The sequence below is a fragment of the Trichechus manatus genome, unplaced genomic scaffold (assembly GCF_000243295.1).
Source record: "Trichechus manatus latirostris isolate Lorelei unplaced genomic scaffold, TriManLat1.0 scaffold00191, whole genome shotgun sequence".
NCBI classification, from domain to species: Eukaryota; Metazoa; Chordata; class Mammalia; order Sirenia; family Trichechidae; genus Trichechus; species Trichechus manatus.
The window spans coordinates 1,373,901-1,399,980 of NW_004444127.1; the positions used below are offsets into that span (position 1 = coordinate 1,373,901).

Genomic DNA, 26,080 nt, shown 5'->3' on the forward strand with positions numbered 1-26,080 from the left:
CTATGAGTCCAAACCAACTCGATGGCAATGGGCTTATGCCATTCTTACGGAGCCAGGGCGGCACAGTGGTTAAGCACTTGCCTGCTAACCAAAAGGTTGGCAGTTCAAATCCACCAGCCGATCCAAGGGAGAAAAGACCTGGCAATCTGCTCCCATACAGATTACAGCCTAGGAAATCCTATGGGGCAGTTCTACTCATCTTATAGGTTCACTACGAGTCGGAATAGACTCGATGGCTCATAACAACAACGGTATACCATTCTTAGAAGAAATACAACCTGAATGCTCCTTAGAAGGACAGACAGTGAAATGCTGGCTTGCTTATTTTGGACACGTCATCAGGAAAGACCAATCACTGGAAAAGAATATCATGTACAATAAAGTAGAGGGTCAGGAAAAATGAGGGAAACCCTCAATGTGATGGATTCGCACACCAGCCACAACAATGGATTCACACATACCAATGATCATGAAGATGGCACAGGACTGGGCAACATTTCATTCGTTATACATACAGTCACCATGAGTGGAGCCAACTCAATTGCACCCAACAACAACAAGGCCATTCTTAGCAGCAAGTCCAAAACTACATGGTTTATGACGCTTTTCCAAGTAAAATGAGGTATCCTTGGGTATTATTATCTCATTGGCCTGGCAGATGAAGATTTTAAAATTCCCTCCAATGTTAGCCAGGTGAACAGAGACCTGAAGGAAGGGAAACCAATAGAAGGTGAAGCTGCCATATTTATCTTGATTCCTTGATATGTTCCTAAAGGGAAGCACAGAGATTCTTCAGGGAACTCAGTGCCCCCTGCCCTGCTTCCCCTGCTTATGATTTTTATTTGGCTCTAAGGACAGGTAGGCAGCCCCACTCACCTCCTTGTCCCCATTCATCTATGCATTCACTCACCTTCTCATTCATTCAACATTGCCCCTCACTTCTCACTACTATTTGCTAAGCCCTACTCATTTCTTTCATGAAGGAAGACAATGTCTTAGACTTCATGAGTGGAGGTGGGTGTCTTAGTGTCCTAAGACTGCCATAACAAAAATACCACAAAGTGGGTGGCTTTAAAGAACAGAAATTTATTTTCTCACAGTTCTGGAGGCTTAAAGTCCAAATCAGGATCTCGGCCGTGTTGATTCCTTCTGTGAGCCTGTGTCCTAGTTTCTGGTGGCTGCCAGCAATCCTTGGTGTTCCTTTGCTGTTTATAGAAGCATCTTCCTCCATCGTCACATGGTGTCACCCCCTGTGTGTCTGTCTTTCTGTGTCTGTACACCCCTTTATAAGATACCACTTAGAAGGGATTAGGTTTAGGACCCACCCTACTGGATATGGCCTCATTAACTTAACAAAAGAAAAACCCTCTTTGCAAACAGGATCTCATTTACAGGTACAGGGGTTAGGACTTCAACATATATCGGAGGGGGCACAATTCAATCCATAAAGGTGGATTATGGAGTCAATTAAAAATATCAATACCCTAGAGTCTATGCCAGATGGACTAAATAAGATTTACTTTGACAGAATTCTCATAGAACTCTCTTCCCCTTTTTTTCTCGTTCAAATTCATATATGCAACTACCCCTCATTATTTAAATTTAATCTGCTTCTGGAAACATACTGGAGACAGAATTTCAGACAGCAAGCACCTATATTCCATTATTTTAAAAGGGAAAAATTAAAATGTGTTCTGAGTTCATCCAAAAACTCTAATCGGCTTCCCCAAATATCACTGTAACACCCTTAAACACTCTGTAGAACTCCCCCAGGACTTTTCCATAGTATAAAGCAATTACAAGCCCTTTACCTAATTAAGGAGCCCTGGTGGCACAGTGGTGAAAGTGATCAATTGCTAACTGAAAGGTCAGCAGTTTGCAACTACCAGCCACTCCACAGGAGAAAGATGTGGCTGTCTGCTTCTGTAGAGATTTACAGCCTTGGAAACCCTATGGGGTTGCTATGAGTCGGAATCAACTCAATGGCAGTGGGTTTGGTCTTGGTTTTACCTAATTAGTTAGCAGACAGTGAACACCTCAGCAGAATGTTTGCGTGGGTGCGGGGCACACGGACACTGTAGAGGACCAATGCGCCTACCAGCGTCACGCAGCCCGGTAATGTCCATTAGGAAATGACATTTAAAGATACTAAAAATACTACCTCATTTGGGCTTGGGTTTTTAGGGTCTCCAGGTACCTGGATGAAGCAGATTGGAAACCATGATGGTCTAAAGCCTGGGGACAAAGGGTGGGGAAGGTGACAGTGATAACATGTGACACATTTGAAGGACGGAGCAGCAAGTGCAAACTCGCTGGGAGAACAGCTAAGTCAGAACCGCCTCACGCGCCACTCCTCTTGTGGGACTTGGGGGCAATTAAATGATTTTCCTGGTGTGCCATGTGGGATTCGTTTTAGCGGGCATTTGATACAGATAAAACGTTTTTGTTCCAAATTTGGAAGTTACTAATGCATATTTAAAATATGAGAGCTCGTATTTTTTAATATTAAAAGCTTAGAACATAACCGTACCCTTTGTTTTGTCAATACATAGCTCAGTATCTGTCACACAGGCATTAATAATTTGATGCATGGATGAACTAAGTGCTTGACTAGAAGACAAAAGGTTGGCAGCTTGAATCCACCCAGAGGTGCCTCAGGAGACAGGCCTGGCAATCTGCTTTTGAAAGGTCACAGGCTTGAAAAGACTATAGAGCAGTTCTACTCTGCACACATGGGGTCACCAGGAGTTGGAATCAACTTGACGGCAGCTAGCAGCAACAACAACCAGCCTCCTCATACACTGAGCTCCCCTTGCCCTTTCTCTCCAGCCACACTGGCCTTTTCCCAGGTCCTCCTAAGTGCTAGGCTCCCTCCTGCCGCAGAGCCTTTGAACAGGCTTATTCCTCTATCAGGAGCCCCAGCCCCCAACCCTCCTCATTGCCCAGGTCAGCTTCCTTTCCAGCTTCAGCTTTCAGCTCAGCATCACTCTCTCTGGAAAAGCCTTCCCTGACCTCCTTGCCAGGCCCACCTTTACACACTCTCATCGCACCAGCTACCTTCCTTCATGACACGTATAACCATCACATGCTTTCCCTTACTTGTGCTTGTCTTCTATTAATTCTGATCTCCTCCATTACACCAGAACGTTCATGAGGCAGGGGCTAGCGAGGGGAACGAGCACCCAGGGGCAATCTCTAAGTTGCACCCCCTCCCCATGTCAAGAAGTATAGACATTGTTGGAGGTGACGTGTCAGCAGAAATGCCTTCCCCCATCTTGCCCGGCTGCCTTAGACAGGTGCCTTTCATATCTGTGGAGCCTCGTCTGGCACCCCCTTGGGCTTGCACCAGGGGGCAAGTTCCCTCCTCTGCCCTCCCCTCTCTATACCTCTGTCATGAGGGCTGAGAACGGGTCACTGTGTCATTTGTTTTGGGGGAGGAGCACTTACTATTGTAGTCTCACCCTCTGGCCCAGTACCTGGCACACAGTATGTGCTCAGCAAATATAATCAAGGAAGGAAGGGAAGGAGGGAGGGAGGGATGAACAAATCTACCTTTCTCATCTGTTTCCCTTTGAAAATCTGTTGTTAGCTGCCATTGCACTGACCTCTTACTCACAGGGACTCCATGCACAACACAACAAAACACTGCCCAGTCCTGTGCCACCTCCACGATCAGCTGCAAATCAGACTATTGTGATCCATAGGGTTTTCATTGGCTAATTTTTGCAAGTAGATCACCAGGCCTTTCTTCCTACGTCATCTTAGTCTGGAAGCTCTGCTGAAAGCTATTCAGCATCATAACAACACGAAAGCCTCCGCTGACAGACAGGTGGTGGCTGCGAATAAGGTGCATTGGCTGGGAATCAAACCCGGGTCTCCCACGTGCATGGAAGGCAAGAATTTTACTACCTAACCAACCTAACACATTGTTTCTTACCAAACTGGTTATAGGGGGCCCTTTGTAGGCACATATGTGTTAGTTTTGATACCTACATATAGAACCTCTTAGTTCTTAAACCCTGTCTCCATGAAGCTATTCTCTTCCATCCTCAAAGCAGGGTTTCCCAATGTTTGTTGTTAATAGATGTGCTCCAGAGAGACTGAATACAGAGTATTAAGGTAGAAGTGGGAGGTGAGCTGCTACTGATTGCAGTTCAAACAGTGGGAACGGTAAACGACCACCTACATTTACTCTGATTTCTCTGGTTTGTCTCTGGCTCTGGGATGTTCAGTCTCTTTATCTTTTCTCCTCTTTGCCTTCTGGGTCTGAAGCTTCCTCATCCTGCTGGTCTCACCCCTTCCTCTGCCATATGCCCCTCTAATTTCTCTTTCAGGTTTCTGCCATTGTGGTCCAATGGCTTCTCTATTCCTCTGCCTGTATTCCAGGTACTTGATCCTAACCTGGGCCAGTATCTGAGAATCTGAAAATTTCTAAGGATGCAGCAATGTTTTCTGCTGGAGTTAATGAAAGTGCTGTCGAACCATCAATTCCATGAAAAGAAAAGCCATGTAACTGAATTATCTACTTGCTGTGCCAAGAGAAGAAGCTGGGGAAGGGGAGGAGCTGTCACAGGTCTGGGATCTGCTGCTGGGAAGGGATTGATGGACAAGGGCATAAGGGTCCACAGAGGGAGTGTTTCGAAAGGGCCTATTGTTTCCAGTGGGTGTACGCTCATCTCCCTGAGATATTCTATGCTAATTTCTTGATGAAAAATTCATACTGTCTTCCACGTTGCTAAGCAACCAGCCCAAACATGTTTACTGTGTCAGATCTCTCTGGAGGGTCCTCGGGCTGCACCCAATGCCTAAAGCGTGATGGACGTAAGAAGCAGAGAAGCAATTCAAAGCAGTGGGAAAGGATTCTGAGGCTGCTCTGCAAAGATGCATATTCATAGACACATTTATAACATATTGGTGGAAAAACAGTGGCTCCAATAAAATTTGTACTAGCTTTTTCTTTTGGTCTCTAGCCTACTGATCAGGAGTGCGGGCTTTGGAGCCAGACTCCCTAGATTTGATCCCTGCTACTTAATAAGCTACTTACACTCTCTGTGCTTCATTTTTCCCCATCTGTAAAATGGAGATAATAACTGTGCGTATCTCATGGGGTTATTGTGACAATTAAATGAGTTAATATGTTTAAAGTGCTTAGAACAGTGCTTGGTACATAGAAAGAGCTCAGGAAACAGTAGCTATTCTGTCACTTCTTTCTTGTTCTATGGAAATGGATTTATGTTTATGTTTATATAAATAGGCGAGTTTATCAGCCAGGTTATCATCTAACAGTAAGGTGAGAAATGAATACCTTAAAAGGTTGAGAATTCAGGGGGGGTGAGACCTGACAGCAGTCCAAAGTCAAATCAGTTCCAGGAGTGGGGTTAGCAATTGATGGGGCCTCCTGGGACCGTGCAGGTATAGAGGAGATCTCAGGAGAACAGCCAAGAAGTTCATCCAGCCTGAGCTGGAGAAAATTCAACCTTGGATTGAAGGTGGGAATGCCCCCGCTGAGGGTTTCCTGTGGCACCGTGGACCTCCTCCAGCACAGCAGCACTGTAACACACTTCATGGTGATCGCTTGACTAAGTAAGCGTCTGTCTCCTCACTTATCAGGAAGAGCACATGCCTGTCTTTTCATTGTTGTACTAGTGCCTAGTACATCCTCATTAACCTCTAATGAATGAACTAATTAACTAATGAAACACAGCATCTACACTCTGATCCATCCTCACTCTTACCAGTGTGAACTGAAGACAAGTGATCTGAGAAGCTGTTGCCCTAGAGGTCTACTAAAGAAGGGTTAGTAGGGCCACAGTGATGATCTCAAGGCCCCAGTCCCAAGAAGGAGTCTTTTATGCCATAAAAGTGGCCACAGGAGTAACAGCAGAAAGCAAACAGAGCCAGGGGGCTAGTTCACAAACAGAGAGCCACATCTCTTATATAGCCCCGAAGTCTTCCTTGTAATAAAAATACTGGTCTGACACACCAGCCCAAAAGCAAAGACGAGAAGGCAGGCAGGGACAGGAAAACTGGACAAGTGGAAACAGGGAACCCGGAGTGGAGGAAGGGGAGAGTGTTGACACATCACGGGGTTGGTAACCAATGCTACAAAACAATTTGTGTATTAACTGTTTAATGAGAAACTAATTTGCTCTGTAAACTTTCACCTAAAGCACAATAATAAAGATACCGGTCTGAGTCTAAATTAATGTTCACAAGATGACAATTATTAATAAACACTTCACTGAAGTATAACTTGTAGTTAGTTGTCAGCTGCTGTCAAGTTGGCTCCCATCTCATGGCGACCCCATGCACAAGGGAACGCCTGGTCCTCTGCCATCCTCATGACTGACTGCAGATCAGACCATTGTGATCCATAGTGTTTTCACTGGCTGATTTTCGGAAGCAGATGACCACATCTTTCTTCCTAATCCATCTTGGTCTGGAAGTTCCACTGAAACCGGTTCAGCCTCATAGCAACATAGAAGCTTCTACTGACAGATGCGTAGAGGCTGTGCATGAGGTGCGTTGGCTGGGAGTTGAACCACCCAGAGTTCGACTGCAGAGAACAATCTTTGATGTGGTGAAACGCACGTGAAATTTTCACATGTGGTGAAAACCATGTGAAATTATTCACTGAAGATTAGTAAGAAAGCACAAGGAAGCCCATGCTTACCTTGCTGACTGGGTCATCTGTCCCTATCAGGGACTGTAAATTTGAAAAGAGGCTTCGATTCAGTAGGAAGGTGCTGTGGGGTTGGGAGAGAGACAGATACCAGCCACATCTAGAAGCAGAATCTTTGATGTTGTGAAAAAATGTGAAATTGTTCACTACAGATGATCTGGTAAGCAAGGTAAGCACCATGCTTACCTTGCCTATTGGATAATCCGCCCCTTGTCAACCACCAATGCCCGCAAAGTATAACTACGTACAGAAAAGTACACAAATCATAAATGTAGAGCTCGATGAGTTTTCTCAAAGTGAGGACCCCTGTGTCACCAGCATTCCTGCTAAAAGGCGGAGCATGACCAAAAGCCCAGAACACCCCTTTTTCCCTTCCAGTTATCACCAACCCCCAAGGGTAACACCATAAATAAACTTGGCCTGGTTTCAAACCTTGTAAAATGAAAGCCTATCAATATGCACCGCTTTGTGTCTGCCCTTTTTTATTCAATGTTACATCACCATATGACAATCTGATTCAGAATATATAAATGGATGGGCTCAGCATCACACTAGGTATTGTCAGAGAAACTAGGAAAACAAAAGACGCACTACCTGCCCTTGGGGAGAAAACACTCCCCACTGTACATATGTTGTGAGATGCAAACCCAGAGCGTATTTATATTATTTTATAAAACCAGGGGATTAATCTATCAGTGTTTCATCCAAAGCCAATTCAGTCTTCCCAGCTGTGGTGGGAGGAGGACAGGATTTTATAAATTGGTAGGAGTAGCAGTGGGAGGCCTGGGGATGTGGATATAAGAGGCATGGGGACTATCGCTCAGGGGCCAAGCAACTTGACTAAAGCTAGCTTCAAGGGGACAGCACCACAGTCACCCTGGAGACCTTTGAAATTCATGTGAGATGAGTCAGTTAAGGGCACAAGGTAAGCACCATATGGGAAGGAAAACAGGATGCTAAAACTAGAATTTTCTGAAAACAGGGCCCAAACTCCTATGACTGATAGGTGTACAGGGGTACTGAGCAGTGGGAAAAAGGACGGTTCTCCCTGCTTGCTAACTAGTTATTTTACCAGTTGCCACTGAGTTGACTCTGACTCATGGCGACCCCATGTGTTTCAGAGTAGAACCCTGCTCCATAGGGTTTTCAATGGCTGATTTTTTGGAAGTAGATTGTCAGACGTTTCTTCCAAGACACGTTTGGGTGGACTCGAACCTCCAACCTTTTGGTTAGCAGCCGAGTGAGCTAATCATTTGCACCACCCAGGGGCTCCATCTAGTTATTTAGATTAGCCAAAAAGAGGGCTTTTTCAGAAAGGACCCAGAAATGAGGTGAGCGACAGTCGGTACAGACAAACGTGAAAAGGAAATTCAGGGAGCAGGAGCCAACGGGTCTGCTGGCTCTCGCTAATGCATTCAGAAGGAGCAGTGAAGGGAAGATAATCGTCTCCCGCTCTGTCTCCTTGCTCAGGTGGCCAGGCCACTGCAGAGCAATCAAGCTTGCAAAGCTAGGCTGACAACAGGGAGGTCCCAGGTGGTCCTGCCAGACCATGGAGGAGGCGTAGGAAGACTGAATTCCTTGATGCCCCCAAAGGGCCAGGGATTGTTTAAGATGGCAAGATAAAGGGTCAAGAGTGTGTATGTAGGAAAGACAAAGAAGAAAGATGAATTGAAGGTGACTGGAGGCACAGAAGGTGACAAATGATCAAGAGCATCCACCCTGTCCTATCTCCCATTTAGCAGGGCTTCTTGACCTTTTTTTGTGCCATGAATTCCTTTAGCTGTCTAGGGAAGCCCCTGGATACCTTCTCAGAGTATTTTAAAAAGCAAAAAATGAAAACATATAACTAAAAAGGAACATCTAATAAAACCAGTTTATTAATTCATTAAATAACAGGCTCTGGCAGGGGATTTCATAGGTACCCGAATTTAGAATTAAAGATGAGCAGAAAAGATATTCCAAGGTATCTACAATAGCCATCATGTGCTATGAAAATAACTGTGATTTCTCTTGGGAACAGGGTCACAGGTATTATTAGTACTACTCTAGTTTGTGGCTTATATTCCCACTAACAGGAAATGCTAAATTTCAGTTAGAGGTTACTGAAAATAAAGATGGAAGTTTGTTTCCCCAATCCAAAATCATGAGCCCCTTAAATTCTATCTACAGACTCCTTGGGGGGAGGGGTGTCTGTGGATCCCAGGCTAAGAATACCTGGGAAGAACTTCTAAGTTCTTTTCAAAATCACTGTAAACTTCAACTTCATCCAACCATTCAGGGCCAGAAATCAGATTCCCTGGCTTGGCTACAAATCTAAGGAATTTTTCCAGCAACACAACCAGTAATTGACGGAGACATGGGCAGTAAGTCTGTATCCTACAGACATCCCAGTTCTCAATGGGGCATCTTAAGCCTGGGACACCTCTGTTGAGGCTGTAGAAATCCAGAACCCTGTCTTCCCTTCCCCAGCCCTCTCTTCAAGGGACAACTCAGAGACAGCCTTTCCTGCCTCTTCCCCTCCTTGTCAACATGTGCTACGTACATCACCCTGCTGTCACCTACTGCCCCTAACACTGTCTCCTCTACTTTTTTTGAAATGTCAATTGTGTTGTCTTTTCTCTATTTACTTTATCTGGGTCACTGGCTGAATCTGTCTGAGCACAATAGCAGCTGAGCCAACATTGTGAGCGCTCCGCTTCACCATATTCACACCTATAGACTCAGCCTCAGGTTGCCCAGATTCTTGGTCACCAAGGGAACCAGGTGAAGGGTTGGAATGATGTATCAGCAAATATTGATTATGCTCCTACTGAGCTAGCAGTGGATTGCAAAGACAGGGCATATGCAGCATCTACATCTGAAGAAATAGCTTAGACAACAATCCCGGCTAGGTGGAAGCCAGGATGCTTTTATCTGTCAGCAGTTTCTTATTGGGCACCTACTAGGTTCCAGGCACTGAGTAGGTGCTGAGAATAAAGCAGTGCACAGGACTGCACAGTTCCTGCTGTCATGAGCTTTATATTCTAATGTGGGGAAGATATTATATAAGTCAACAAATAAGAAAGATCATATCCAATTGTGACAAAGGCTCTAAAAGAATTTGGACGGAACCATACAGAAGATGGTAATGGGAGGTGTGTGTACCACTGTTGTTCTTAGGTGCCGTCGAGTCCATTCCGACTCATAGTGACCCCACAGGACAGAGTAGGACTGCCTCATAGTGTTCCTAGGCTGAAATCTTTACAGAAGCAGATCACCAGGTCTTTTCTCCTGCAGGGTACTGGTAGGTTCAAACCACCGATCTTTCAGTTAGCAGTCAATCACTTAACCATTGTTCCACCAGGGCTCCTTATTACATGTGGAAAATCCTTCCTGAGCACGTGACATTTCAACAGAAAGAGACCTAAACAATGAGAAGGAGCCTTCTGTGTAAAAAGCCAGAGAAATATGGGACTGGTGGTGGGGAGGCAGGAAAGAGCTTGGTGCTTTCCAAGAAACATCCTAAATCCAGGGAGCTGAGGCTGGTGATGAAGAGGGAAATTGGCATGAACTTGGCACCTGCCAGATCAAGCAGTGTAGTGGCACAGCTAATAGCACAAACTCTGGAACCAGAACAGGCTGGCTAGAATCTGGTTCTAAAACTTCTGTAGCAGCGTGGCCTTGGGCAAATCACTCACCCTCTCTGAGCCTTAGTTTCCTCATCTTTAAATTGGGATAACAGTAGATCTTCTTTGCTGGGTTATTATGAGGATTAAATGTATTAATAACTATAAAGCACAGAGTACATACCATGTAATTGTTTGCTATTATTTATTCCAAGCTCAATGAGAAGTTATGGAAGATTCTAAGCAGGGGAGAGGCATGATCTGGTTTGCCTTTAACAGATCATTGGCCATTGTGTGGGTAAGCGGCAGTCAATAAGACAAAGAGCTGGAAGGGATCTTAGAGGTCCTTTATACCAACTCCTTCCCCAGAGGCTGTCTCTGGGAAGGGGAGGGGACAGCACTTGGAGAGCCGCCATTGTGAAAGGCAGAAAAGTGACTGTCCGTCGATAGGTGGGAGAGAAGGTTGAGAGGTCCGCAGTCCCAGTCCACACTTCTGGAGAAACTTCGGGAGAAGGGCTAACCCACCCCCACCTCTGGCTCCTGCCAACGGGGGGCCCACTACTCCCATTTCCAGATCATCCCAGGTCCCACAGCCTGCTGCCCAGCCAGCTTCTATTTCTGCCAGTGTCAACGTCATTTCTCTTGGATTGTAAGTGCTTCAAGGACAGAAGCCATTTGCTTTCCACTCTCACTATACAGTGACTGGCACAGGCCCCCACAACTGAGTCCGCCGAGCTTCTGAATAATTGATTGGGAAAGGGAAGGTGGAATTGCGGCATTTTAGTGTCACTCTGAAACTTTAAGATGTATCAGGAGTCTAAAAGGCTGTAGGTGGTGGTCATTTAAGTCATTCTCCTGCCCCAGGGCCAACCTTCCTCAAATCACTCTAGCAAGACTTTTCCTCCCAGTTCTCCAGAGGACATTATGCACTCCCCAATCAGGAATGCATCCTAGAGTTCAGAGCCTCTGTAGGGAAGTCAGATCCCAGCTCCTCCACAGTACAATGGGGAACACGCCCATTTCCTGCCCAAGGGGGCTCTGGGGAAGAGCAAATGCATGGCATAAAGCCCTTTGGTCCCCAGGGACTTCTTCAGGGATATATTTTGGGGCCACAGTAACCCCTCTGACTGGCTAGAACATGGGCTGCTAGGAGGAGGTAGGGTCCTTCAGGCTCCTAGATGATTCAGGGGCCTCTCCAGATTCCAGGCACCCCCTTGGCCACTGCCCCCTAGCTCTCCACCTGCCACGGGCAGCAGTCCCCTCCCCTCCTGCTTTCTGAGGGATTGTCTCCTTCTCAGACAGGTCAGTGCTTTCCCTATAGCAGCGCAGCCCCCCACCTCTGCTCTTCTCTCTCACAGTCCCCATTCTTCTTCCCCCCAATTCTGCAATGCTCCACAATTCCTCTCCCAGTCTCCCCTAACCCTCACAATCCCCTCCCCTGTCTCCTCACAGCTCCCCTCCCACATTCCCCCAAGGCCTCCCTTCCCCTCACAGCCTTCCTCTCCCCTTACTCCGCCTCCCCCAACCCCACCACTCCCCTCCCAGCATCCACTCCCCTCTCTGCACCCCCTTCCCCTCTCAGCCCTCCACACTCCCCTCCCAGCCCCCATTCTTTTCCAAGTCGCCTCACCCATCGCCTCCTTCTCTTTCGCCCTCGCTGCCCCCCACTCCTCGCCCCAAGCCTCCTCCCCTATTAAGCCCCACGACCACCCCTCCGCCAGCCTTCCCTATCCCCTTGGTCGGTCCTCGGGCACGTCCGCCGTCCCCTTCCCCGCCATACTCCGTCCGGCATATTAGAACGGTCGCTGTTCTTCCCCGCAGCCCCACGACCCGCAGCCCCGGGCGGCCCGTCGTGCGGCCCCCGCTCACCTGTTGGGCAGGGCTGAGGACGCCCGGCTTCGCCTTCTCCGGGTCGGGGTCCCAGTCGCGCTGCAGCAGCCCCTTCTTGGGGTGCATGTGCCGGCACAGGCAGGTGACCCCGCAGAGCGCGAGGATGCTGGTGGCCGTGCCCAGCGTGGCGCCCAGCGCGATCACCGGCACCGAGAGCACCATGGTGCAGGCTCCCGCGCGGGCTCGCTCCGCTGCGCTCCTTCCCGCCGGCCCGCCGCCTGCTGCCGGCAGCTCCTGGGATCCCGCGAGCAGCAGAGCTCCCGTCGCCGGAGGGCAGGCGGGGACGAGGACGTCAGAGGCGGAGGCTGGCCGCGCGGGCTCTGCGCCAGTATCCTACACCCCATCAACCAGCCATCCCCTCCCGCCAACACGTGACCGGACCACCCACCCAAAGGAGCCGGAGCCTCGCAACTGGAAGGATCCTTAGGGTTGTCTCGGGCTATTCTTCAGCCTTTATGCACAGGACACTCTGGCCCAAGAAGGGCACCAGCGGTGGAGGTCACACTGTGTGTTAGCAGGGATCTAACCCAGGCCTGCAGGCTCAGTCTGCGTAGAGGTCGTTTTACCAGACTAATAACCATTTGCGCACCCTCTTTCTCCTCCAGGCGCTGGCCAAGAAGGCTGTAAAATTAGGTCCTCCAAGAGTCTTTGAAACACACAACCACACCAAGCAGAGGCTCTGCCACCTCCGGAACTCCAGGTGTTTACACGGGGCAGATGGGCAGGTAGCAGGAGGAGTTGGTGGGTAACTAGGCTTGGGACTGTACCTGTGTCCTGGTGAAGAGTGTTACAATGATTCCATTTCCATCTGCATCCCTGTTAGAGTTCACCTGCCTGGTCCTGGTGAAGAGTGTTAGGATGATTCTATTTACATCTGCATCCCCATTAGGGTTCACCCCGATCGGGTTTCCAAGGAGTGGCTGGTGGATTTGAACTGCTGACCTTTTGGTTAGCAGCCTAACACTTAACCACTACGCCACCAGGGCTCGTTAGAATTGACCTGGTAGTTCACCTTTATTACCTAATAGGATCTAGGCAGGTATTCTTATCTCCATTTACAGAGGAGCAAACTGAGGCTCAGAGGGAATGTGGGACAGCTGGAGACATCCAGCCATCCTGAACCCAAACTCAGGTTTGGGGATTCCAAGTTTGCACATTACACTCAGAGAAACCACTCTTGGTTGAAAAAAGTGTATCAAATGCAAGCAGCGAGGAGCACACGCTTGATTCTCAGAGGGGGACAATAAAAGCAGAGTGCTAAGAGAGAGGGGAAATTAGAATTCCAGGCATGAGGGGGACCGTCTTAGATGAAGGAAACAATGATTTTCAGTGTTTTTCATTACGTGGAGTGTTTAATTCAGCAAACATTTGCTATGAGTGGTTGTGCTCCAGGCGTGCTGGGTGCATGTGAGAAGGGTTGTAGACCATTTCAGAGATGCCCAGGGCATGGTCCCTGCCCTCAAGGAGCCTAAACCTAGAGCTTGGAGAGCATTTTAAAACAACTCACTTCCAAAGTAATTTGCCTCTACCTTTCTCATTGTAAGTAGTTCGTTCGCCTGGAGCTAGGTATGGGTATGTTACCATCAACACAAATGTCAGAGTGTACCAAAGAGGGTGAATTCAATTCTCCTTGTGAGTCTGTTCCATGATTACGCCAATATTGGGCATATAAACTGTATATAAACCTTCTTACTTGGGGCTTTTGATGGAGCCCACCTACTACCAGTCTTTAGTGTACACAGTTATGCAAGGTCTCATTTGTACCATCTGTAACGCATCACAAATGGCATCTAGGATTCTTTTTGGCTCTGAGAGTCCATGATCTGGTGAGGAGCAAGGTCCTGGAATTATGTGATTGCCAAGTTCCATTAAAAGCCCAGGAGACTCTAGTAATGTACTAAATTTTAAGTGAATATTTATCAAGGATCTTCCATGTGCCAGGTAAAGTGCTAGGTGCTTTTACATGTGTACATGATCACATCAATCTACCATATAGATAAACTAAAACCAAACCCAACCCACTGAGTCGATTTTGACTCATAGCAACCCTATAGGACAGAGTAGAACTGCCCCCATAGGGTTTCCAAAGCTATAAATCTTTATGGAAGCAGACTGCCACATCTTTCTCCCACAAAGCAGCTGGTGGGTTTGAATACCAGCCTTTTGGTTAGCAGCTGAGCACCTTAATCATCATGCCACCAGGGCTCCATACAGACAGATACTATTATTACTTCCATTTTACAGCTGAGGAAAGTGAAGCTAAAGAGTTCAAATGGCATGTATAAGGTCCCCTCAGTGACCAAGCTGGGATTCAAAAGCAGGTCTGCCTCACTCTGAAGAGTTGATGATCTTTCCATTATGCATAGCTGCCTTGTATCCTAATAATAAGACTGCATTATTGTCCTCAGTAGATAGAGTACACGTCCTCTGCCCATTGATGTTGGGCTTGACCATGTAACTTGCTGTGGCCCATGAAATGGGGGCAGAAGGACAGTGTGCTAGTTTCTAGAAAGGACTTTAAGAGGTATCATGTTTTTTGCCCTTCACCATGAGAAGAGCATATACCAGATATGGACTGCACTTCCATCCTGGGTTCTGGAACAGGGAGACACATGGAGTGGACCCAAAGTCCACCATCAGCTGGAGCAGAGACACAGAGCTGCAACTGATCCACAGCTTATAATATGAAAGACAAATAAATAAACCTTTGCTTCTGTAAGACACTGAGATTTTTGGGATTGTTTGTTACATAGCATAAGCTAGTGAAAACTGACTAACATGCATGCACTGATTCAGCAAATATTTCTAGATTACCTATATGTACAAACTCTGAGAAGGGCTTTTCCCAGGGTCCACAAGGAAGGATCTAAATGTCTTGCCCGCTGAGAAGTTACACTGAAGCAGAATTCATTCTTCACCTCATAGTAGGCTGGCTTCTGCCTCCCTCTTACCATCAATACCACCATTGGCAAGGTCACCAGGGATGCCCTTGCTGACAATTCCCAAGGGTGCATTTCCACCTATACTTTTGACACAGTTCACTTCTCCCACCATTGTGGAATTCTCTTTTGGCCTCTGTGACCCAGTCCTTTCCTAATTTCCCTCTGTTATTGTTGTTAGGTGCCGTCGAGTTTGTTCTGACTCACAGCGACCCTATGTACAACTGAATGAAACACTGCCTGGTCCCGCACCGTCTTCACAATCTTACTACGTTTGAGCCCATTGTTGCAGCCACTGTGTCAATTCATCTTGTTGAGGGTCTTCCTCTTTTTCGCTGACCCTCTGCTTTATCAAGCATGATGTCCCTCCTGATAACATGTCCAAAGTACAGGAGATGAAGTCTTGCTATCCTCCCTTCTAAGGAGCATTCTAGCTGTGCTTCTTCCAAGACAGATTTGTTCATTCTTCTGGCAATCCATGGTGCATTCAATATTCTTCGCCAACACCACAATTCAAAGGCATCAATTCTTCTTCAGTCTTCCTTATTCATTGTCCAGCTTTCATAAGGATATGAGGTGACTGAAAATACTATGGCTTGGTTCAGGTGCAGCTTAATCCTCAAAGTGACATCTTTGCTTTTTAACACTTTACAGAGGTCTTTTGCAGCAGATTTGCCCAAGGCAATACATCATTTGATTTTCCTCTAGTCACTTTGAATTCTTCTCTACCTCCCTTGATGATTCTTTGTGCTTCCACTACCCCCTCTCCCAGTAAATGTTGGAGGGAGCTAAAGTGCCTCCTCAATTCACTCTACATGTACTCCATGGGTGACCTCATCCACCCCAGGGTTTTCAAATTCCCATGAAGCTCATAACTCCCAAATCTATGATCTCTCCAGCCAGCCTTTCTGCTGAGCCTCAGATCTGCTCTCCACCTGATAACACACACTGTTTCAGTTATCTATACCCGCATAATAAACCACCAAGATTTAGTGGTCTAAAACAATCATTTTATTACTACTCAGCATTCTGTGTGTGGGCTAGACTCAGCTGGGTGGTTTTCTTGCTCAATGCGGTATCTTCTGGGACTGCAGTTCTCTGAAGGTTCAACAGGGCTGGAACGTTCAAGGTGGCTCACCCACATGGCTGGGGCTGGTGTTGGCTGCCGCTGGGAACACAACCGTGGTTAACAACTGGAGCACTTTGGTTCTCCTCCACAGGCCGCTCCAGGTGGCTTGGGCTTCCAACAGCATGGCAGCCAGGTCCCAAGAGGAAAGAAGCAGAAGCGGACAGTTCTCTTAAGGCCTGGGTGCAGAAGTTCTAGAACATCATTTCTTTGGTCTCCCTCTAATTCATCCTGTACAGGACATCAAACGGTATGTTTCTGAAATGCAAAGCTGATCCTGGCACTCACAGACATAATGGCCTCTAACAGTTCTCCAAGGATAAAATCCAAGAGCCTCAGCTTAGATCCAAAGCCCTTCGTGGTATGGTCCTTGCCAAACCCTTCAGATGCCTCTCTACATAATTCCCAATATGTCTCTGAGCCCCAGTCACTCCCAGGGACATGGGGTTCACTGAACAAGCAAACATCTCTAGAGCTTCCATGCTGAGTGCATACAGCAGGCACTCAGCAGCTATTGAAAGGATGAACGACTCACATGATCATCTCATGCAGAACTTCAAGTGGCTGGGAGGAATCCCATGTGCTGTGTAAGCTCCATTTTATTAAAATAACTATTCAGTGAGTATTTATTGTGCATCTGCTGTATGTCAGGCATATTTTCCTACTGAACCCTATTTGCCGGCAGCTGTGGAGTTGAAGTGCCTCAGTCCCTGGTGTTAGATTAGCAATCTCTCTCATTAGAGCTTCCCCCGGAGGTTTTTTTGGCTCTCAGGTCTGGCAATGCAAAATGTTCTGGGGAAATAAGAGGTTTAATTAATGCTGTCAGCACCAGGCCTCCCATGCCTGAGAAGTTCCCCTAGGAGACTTTGACGCCGCCAGTCCTAATAGAATCTGGGCTAGAGGGGGAAGGATGAAGTGCACATCATATCAGGAAATGTCTAATGGGGATCAGACACCTGTCATGTGGTCCATTGTTGCTATGGTTACTAGGATGACAGCAGCTGCAGTGACCCTTGTTTATAATAGGCAGAGGGACCCCAGGCCAAAAAGAAGAGCTTGTCTGGCAGAGCTAGGAATAGACCTCAGGAGATTAGAAGTCAAGATGGGTCATCAGACTCTGGGCTACCTTCACAATTTGACTGCCTACCCTCATACATCTTGTCAAAGATGCGACTTTTGCTTTGTTGTTACTGATATCCGTGCCTGATATCCAGGCAGTAACCTTTAATGACAACTCTCCAAGAAAAGACGTTGCTGGGTTCCTCTGAAAAATGAGACCATCTCTGTTGACAAAGAAGGTTGACAGAGTCAGCTGAGTGGAAAACTTGAGACAATCTGAGGATGAGACCAGCAAGTAATCAGAAATGAGGGGGCTGCCAGGCTGTCAAGGGCAGACAAAGCAAGATGTTTGGGGGAGCATCTGGAAGGCTGAGGTGTAGGTCTCTGAAGGTTCCCCAGTGTCTTGATGAAATTTACCATTGTTATTTTTTTTATTGGGTTAAGAGTATATATAACAAAACATTTGCCAATTCAACAGTATTTACATGTACAATTCAGTGATGTCGATTACATACACCATCTTGTGCCTCCATTACCACTATCCTTTTCCGAATTATTTCACCACCATTAACACACACTCAATGCCCCTTAAGCGATGATTTCTGCTTTCCCCTTCGCATCAACCCTGGTAATCACTAACAAGTTTTCATCTGTATTGTTGTTGTTGTCGTGTGCTGTCGAGTCAATTCTGACTCACAGTGACCCCATGTAACAGAGTAGAACTGCCCCATATGGTTTCCTAGATTGTAATCTTTACGGGAGCAAAATGCCAAGTCTTTTCTCCCGTGGAGCTGCTGGTGGGTTCAAACCACTGACCGTTTGGTTAGCAGCTGAGTGCTAACCCCATGTACAACAGAACAAAATGTCTGGTCCTGCACCGTCTTCCTGACTGCTGGTATGCTCAACTCCACTGTTTCGGCCGCTGTACTTTGAGTGCCTTCCAACCTATCGGGCTCGTCTTCCAGCACTGTATTGGGCAATATTCTGCTGTGATCCATAGGGTTTTCACTAAGTTTCGGAAGTCAATCACCAGGTCTTTCTTCCTAGTCTGTCTTAGTCTGGAAGCTCTTCTGAAACCTGTCCACCATGGATGACCCTGCTGGTATTTGAGATACTGGTGTTATAGCTTCCAGTATCACAGCAACAAGCAAGCCACTACATGTGACAAACTGACAGATGGGTGGTAGATTTGTTGATTACTCTGGAGTAAATAAAAGCCCTGGTGGTGCAAGGGTTAAGTGCTCGGCTGCTAACCAGAAGGTTGGCTGTTCAAACTCACTCAGCAATTTCGTAGGAGAAAGACCTGGCAATTGGCTCCCATAAAGATTACAGCCAAAAAAACCCTATGGGGCACTTCTACTCTGTCACCTGGGGTTGCTATGAGTCAGAATCAACTCAATGACACCCAACAAAAACGACTGGTGTAAATACTCTTACCATGGCCGATTTCAAGCACCAACAAATTTCTGGATATTTACTGGTTGGTGCTGGTGACCTGGTAGGAGCTGACTCCAGCACACCACTGGGAGAAGGCCTCTGAGGCTGGAGTGGAGAGCTGGCTGTGAGACAAGCCTGGAGAGAGAGGCATAGAGAGCAGTTCCACTTCTTGTGTGTCCCCACCCTCTTAGCACCTCCCCAGTTGAGTTGTAGGCACGCTTAGAGTTAGCTATATTTGCCTCCAAATTTGTGCATGCCAGTTGATCTTGTTATTGAATTATATACTTTAATTAAATAATATATAAACCAATGCAGAAAGTTGTTGTCGTTAGCCGCTGTCGAGTAGACCCCTGACTCATGGCAACCCCATGCACAACAGGACGAAACACTGCTCAATCCTGCACCATTCTCATGATTGACTGTGAATTGGACTGTTGTGATCCAATTTTTGGAAGTAAATTGCCAGGCCTTGCTTCCTAGTCTGTCTTAGTCTGGAAGCTTCCCTGAAACCTGCACAGTATCATAGCAACATGCGAGACTCCACTGATGGAGAAGTGGTGGCTGCGCATGAGGTGCGTTGTCTGGGAATTGAACCTGGGTCTCCTGCATGTATTGAAGGCGAGAGTTAGTTCTATGAAAACTAAAGTAAGCACATTGGAAAGTTTCATAAAGGTAAGTTGCTTTTTAAAATTTAAATTTTAAAGTTAAAATGAGTATGAGCGAATTATCTGCAAAAGGTTGGGAACAATCATGAAAATCTAGAAGGATTCTGCCATCAGATTGCTAGGCAAGGGTGCTTAAGTTCTTCCTCCATTTTAATTCCTTAATTCCGAGACTGGAAATCACAGGTGATGCATCGTGGGTGTGTACAAGAGGTAATGATGTTAATGTTTCATAAGCGCTTCTTACGTGTCAGGCACTGCTCTGAACGTTTTATCTGTATTAATATATTTAACAAATTTTCAGAAACTTGACACAGAGCTGTAATCAGCAGACTCCCATTTGAAGAAGCAGCATTAAACATAGCAAGAGGTGGGCAAAATAATGCAAACTATGTATCAGATTAAAATAAAATGTTTAAGGTGTATGCGTCATTGTTGACTTTTTTATTCAGGTATAACATACAGAAGAAAAGTACACAGATCACAAATATAAAAATCCAGTTGCTGTTGAGTTGACTCCGACTCATGGTGACCCCATGTGTGTCAGAGCAGAACTGTGCTCCATAGCGTTTTCAGTAGCTGATTTTTTGGAAGTAGATCCCCAGGCCTCTCTTCCGCGGCACCTCTGGGTGGTCTCAAACCTCCAGCCTTTAGATTTGCAGCTGCGTGTCAACATTTGCACCACCCAGAGATGCCGTGTTAAGGATAAACAAAAACAAAAACAAAAACTCAAACTCTTTGCTGTTGAGTCGATTCTGACTCATGGCGATGCCGTGTGTTGCAGAATAAAACCACTCCAGAGGGTTTTCTTGGCTGTAATTTGGCTGTAAGCAGATCGCCAGGTTTTTTCTCCCTCGGAGTGGCGGTGGATTAGAACCGCCAACCTTGCCGTTAGCAGCCAAGCGCATAACCATTGCACCACCAGGGCTCCTGTCATAAGTACAGAAACCAAAAAAACCAAACCCGTTGCTGTTGAGTCCATAGGGGTGCTATGAATTGTAAGGATAGCTTAGGGGATTTTCACGAATTGAACACACCTGTCTACCCAGCTTCCAAATCAAGAAACAGAACAATACTCGCACCCTAGAAACCCTTCATGTATTGTTTTCTAAGATTCACCATTTTAACAGACATTTTTAGATTGTTTCACCAGCCAGTGATCCCCGGAGAGTCGAATGTAAGCAAGCTTCCTTGGGGATATACCACTCTAGTTGGAAAGAAAGCCTGAGCTGTTGCACGGTCGGGAAGATGCTGCCACCTAGAGGATGTGGGAGGAAATGAACCCTTTTCGCCTCCAGGTCTTCAAACCCATGGTCACCTTCTCTGCCTACCTTATCTAAAGTTAACGTCTCTCGGGCCTTCACCCCATCATTCCACGCTCCCTTCCTTGCCTTGTTTTTCCCCTTAGCACTTTATGATTAGCACTATCATTATTTAATATTCTATGCAATTTTCCTCACCTATTTTGTTTGTCTTGTTGATTGTCTGAGTCTCCCTTTTGGAATGCAGGCCCCATGAAGGAGGGAGGTGGGTCTTTGTTGTCCACTGATTTACCTCCAGTCCTAGGGCAGTGCCTGGCCCCTCAATAAGTATGTTGACTAAATGAACAAATGAGTGGACAGACAAGAGCCTTGTCCCTGTCCCACAGCCCTACCCTGTGGACCTTAACTCAAGTCCTGAGCATTTGCTGCATCCTAATGCATAGCCCTTTTGCAAGGCTCACACTTCTGCTCCCCTACATTCTTATCCCCTCCCAAGGGAGGGCCTGGGACCCCCCGGTACTGCTTGAACTGCTCCAGGGCTGAGGCTAGCAGGAGGAGCTGTGGCCAGAGCCCCTGGACACTGGTCTGGGTCATAGCCTGCATGGTGGTCAGGCAAGCTGGAAAGTAGAACTGGGGAGTGGTCAAGGCCGAGAGCTGTGGCACCAGTCCACCTGGAGTGAACCCGGCCCCACTGTGGCCCATCTGGGTGGCTTCAAGCAATGCACTTTATCTTGGTGAGGCTCAGTTTTGACATCACTAAAACGGAGAGAATTAAATGATATAATGGGTGTGCATGGCCCAATGCCTGGCCCAGGGTTACCACTGGACTGTTGGAAACTGTTAGCACACTATTTTGAAGTGTTAAGGCTGAAAGGAACATTAGAGGTCATATGGTCCAGGAGAAACATTTTTTAATTGTTGTTATTGAAAAACTTTCCCCTCACCCCAACAATTTTATGTGGAAATTCAACTCATAAACCCAAATCCAGTTGCTCTGGTAGAAGGGAAAGTGGGGGAAATAGCCACCTGGGATCCTCCTCATATACCCCATGCACCTCTAAGGAGTTACAAAGCTGTCCCAAAGCACCAGTGAAACCACTATCATGTTCAACACCCTCGCTGTACAGAGCACCAAGACCCAGAGAGGAGACGGGCCTTGCCCAGCATCATATCAAGGTCGTGGCCTAGCTGGGATGAGCTCCCAGACCTTCTGACTCCACACCCAGAATTCACTCCAGGCTCTCTGCTACCCTCCAAACTTTTCCCAGATTTATTTCTTGGCTGGTTAGTGAAGGGCCCAAGAGGCACCTTTGAGGGATGATCTCCTTTCCCTTCCCTCAAATCGGGTTGGGCTTCCAGGTGGAGGAGGAGGCAGTGGGGATATTTTCTGAAGGAGACTTAACAGCATATTGGAGAAGAAATTACAGAGGCAAACACTTGAGGAGCTGTGCAGACAAAGCCAGGCCAACCTGGCGTCACAGAGCCAAGACACTAGTTTGTAGGATTTCATGGAATGACCTTGGTTGAGTCATTGAACCTCTGTCAACCTGAGCATTCTCATTAAAAAAATAGGTTGAATAAATCCTGCCCTAGTTCCTCACAGGATTATTGAGAAAATGGAGTCAGATAATCAGTATAAGTGCTTTAAAAAGTGCTTAGTGCTCAGTGAATGACAACATGTGTACCGTTACCAATATCATCGTTACACTTTGTATTAATCAGCAGGCCTGGAACTGATTGTTAGGAGGAAAAGAATCAATACTATAAATGAAACATCATGAAATTCCCTGGTGTCATCTACAAAATGCTGATTTCTGGAGCTCCACCCCAGAAGGTCTGAGTCAGGGGTCACCCTTGTGTGGAAGATGAATGAGATCTGTGCTTTATATTGCTGCTCATGAGTAAAATCCCTCTCATCCTTTGCTCCAGGTTCTATCACAAAATTAGATTATTTACTCACTGACTGTAACACCAACTAATTAAATACCAGGGTTTGGCCTTAACATTTCAAAAGTGTTCATAATTAATCAAAGTGTCTCAGTTGTCGCCTGAAGTCTTCTTGAAACCAAGCAATAGTGAAGAATGTCTGCCTTGAGCATTGTGCTCTTTCAAGATCTATCTATATGGGATCAAATGGACCTCAGCAACCTGAAAGTAGATAGGAAACTTAGGGGGCAGTTAATGTTAATGGGAGAGGAACATCTCAGAAAAGGAGGGTGAGAATGGTTGCATAACTCGAAGAATGTAAGCAATGTCACTGAATTGTACATGCAGAAACTGTTGAATTGGTGTATGTTTTGCTGTGTATATTCTCAACAACACCACCAAATAAAATAAAATACTTATCAACTTAAAAAAAAAAATGTCTCAGCAGGAAATGAAGGTGAGGTCCCCTCTCTTTGACAGCTACCGTGGGAGCGAAGTCTCTTTTTTGCAAATAACCTGATTTGCTATGGTGTAAAGTTAAGATCCTTTGGGAGAATATCAGTCTTGCTTTCTGTGCAATGTGGAGACTGTGTGGTGTGGTTGATAGTCTCTACTGACAACGGCCAGCAACTCCTTTCCCCCTGTTTGCATATGCTGCTCCCATATCAAGAGATGAGTCCAGTTTCCCTCACCTCCAATGTGGCCTGGCCTTGGCAACTTGCTTAACCAACAGAATGTGGTGTAAGTGTTGTTCTGAGACCTCCAAAACTAGGTCATAGAAAGCCCCCCAGCATCCTGCTGGACCTCTTAGCATGCTCACTGTTGGGATGACCCCTCTCAGATCCCAGTTTCCAAGTTCTGAGAAAGTCAAGTTCATGGAGAGGCCACATGGGCCACCTGGGGTGTCCAGCCCAGTCGAGCCTTCAGATGACACCAGCCCCAGCCACTAAGTGAATACTACCATCTGAGGGACCCCCAGCAATGGCTGCCCAGCTGAGCCCAGTCAACCCACAGAATTGTGAGAGGCAATTATAAATTATTGCTTGAAGCCACTAAGTTTTGGGGTGGCTTGTAATACAGCAATAACTAACTGGAACATGTTAATATTTGTACCTGTTGCCAGTTTATTCTGATTCCTGTTGACATAGATCTCGCCGTGGAAGTATAATTTGAACAAAAGAGCCCTGTAAAACTCCTAAGACCTTGGAGATTGTTGTATTGTCCTTTGAAAATAGCCTTCAGAGAGAAACCTGTAATTCTCCTCAGCCATTTTTCTGTACCTTCTCTGTAACATGCTGTAATGGATGCTGTAAGATGCTCTGTCCAATCAGAACAGGACTGTTGGACTTTCTCCTTCTCCTACATACATGAAGGAAAAAGACAAAAGCATGTTAGATTTCTTATTTTAACAAATAAATTAAGGGTCTTCTGTCATTTAAATGAACACAGGGAACATACATTTTCCAGTGAATTCCTCCAGTGATACTGGTGAGGGTGGTCCGTAGACCACAGTTTGAGAAGCATCAGTAGATTGGTTGTACCCCAGAGGCAGGGAAGGGCCTTGGTTATTTCTTATTGCCCCCGTCACCGTCACCGCAACTTTCTACCTAGATTTATTCCCTGGAGCACCACCCCACTAGCTGCCTGTGTTCCCAACCTTTTTCTACCTGCCCTTAAGGACATGCACCTGGATTAGGGAGAGACCCAAGGACCAGCCCCCTCTCTGCTGCCCTGTGGGAGCCCACCTATCACTCTGCCTCAAATTCTCCCTTCCCTCCACTGCCTGCTGCTGCTGCCCTTTGGGTCAATTCTGGGCACCTCACTGCCCCTTTCCCTCCTATGTCCACTTGGCCCTGGATAAACTCCTCCCGCTGAACTCAGGCTTCGTGGTGTGTGGGATGAGCCTGAGCAAGCCCCAATTCTGCAAACAGCTCGTGGTGGGATCTCAGGCAAAGTAATTCCCTTCTTCCAGCCCCTCCTTGCTTTAATCAACTTCATAGGGCTTTAGTAAGGATTAAATGAGTTAATACATGTAAAGGACTTAGAACAACAGTTGTTGCATTAAATGAACCCATGAATTTTGTTGTTTTTGTTGTTAGTCCCTGACTCATGGCAACCCCATGCACAACGGAAGCGCCTTCCGGGCCTATGCCATCCCCATGATGCACTGCAGATTGGACCACTGTGATTCACAAGGCTTTCATTGGCTGATTTTTGGAAGTAGATGGGCAAGCCTAGTCTTAGTCTGGAAGCTCCGCTGAAACCTATTCAACATCATAGCAACACACACGGCTCCACTGTCAGACAGGTGGTGTCTGCTGTTATTATTATTGTTGTTATTAACCAGTGTTTTTCTAACTTTCCCACGATAGCTAGTAACTTTGCAGGGCCTAAACTGACAGCAATAAACACTCATTTTCTTGGACGTCTTTATAGTTTTAAACCAAAAAAACAAAAACAACCAAATCCACTGTCATCAAGTTGATTCCGACTCACAGTGACCCTCTAGGTTTAAAATAAAAAAACTGAGATTTTTGCATTCTCCTCCACCATAGAATTTATTGGCCCTGAAATAAAGTGTTTTGCATGGCACCAGGAGGAGAAACAATGGCTGGTCCCAGGTTTTTTCTATGACTTCTGCCATTGCAGGCTGCAGGGCAATCAACAAGTTTCTCTTTATATATTGCCTTTCCGGCACTGGGTTTGTAATTCTGCCAAGATTTCTAGGCCGCAGTCTTGCAAAGGGATTGGACAGTTTACCATACAAATATAAGGTGACTGTGACCTACCTAGGGGATTGGTCAGTTTTGCCATCCTGCTAGGCTTAAAAGGACCAATCCCACGGGGCAAGAGGGCGGGAATCTTACTATCATCAAGAAGAGCTAGGAGAGGAGCATGGCCTTTGAACTAGCGTCCCTACGCTGAGCAGTGATGTCATTCGAGTTGGTGTCACCCAGTGCAGTAACTCACGGTGTCACCCCCCCATGGACCCCCTTCCGTACCAGACCATACAGAATCCTTAGTAATGTTTTTAGTACTAATGTTACTTGTAAATCTTAGTTCCTGTATATCACTCATGCGTTTGAAACCCCGGCAGTGCTGACATTAGGTGGTTCTGAATTTTGTGGCTTTTCTTCCTTTTTGAGAAAACACTGGCAGCAAGGAAGACAACTTGTACTTGTCTTGCGTGCAGAAAAACCACATGATTCAAAGCGCATCATTCGATAATAATGACAGCTCTGACCGGAGCTCATTAGAGGGTTCAAAAAGTAAATTAGCGTAGAGTTTTAGCTGTGTAGGTATACTGATATAAGTGTAAGCTGGGCTTATGAAAAATGTTTTTGTTGTTCTCACTAACTACAGTAATTTCTTACTTATTTATTTACTTTTGTTTTTATTGTACTTTAGGTGAAGGTTTACAGAACAAACAGCTTCTCATTAAACAGTTAGTACACGTATTGTTTTATGACAATGGTTAACAACTCCACGACA

General features: G+C 46.3%; 1 protein-coding gene across 1 annotated transcript in view; it reads right to left on the reverse strand.

Annotated features, from left to right (window-relative positions):
• Window positions 1-12,375, reverse strand: part of SYT13 (synaptotagmin 13) — a 52,258-nt gene extending 39,883 nt beyond the window's left edge. The window contains exon 1 of the mRNA XM_004387650.3: window positions 12,157-12,375. Within this exon, the coding sequence (XP_004387707.1) occupies window positions 12,157-12,339 (183 nt within the window). The 5' untranslated portion in view covers window positions 12,340-12,375. The remainder of the gene's footprint in view (window positions 1-12,156) is intronic.
• Between the last annotated feature and the right edge of the window lie 13,705 nt (window positions 12,376-26,080).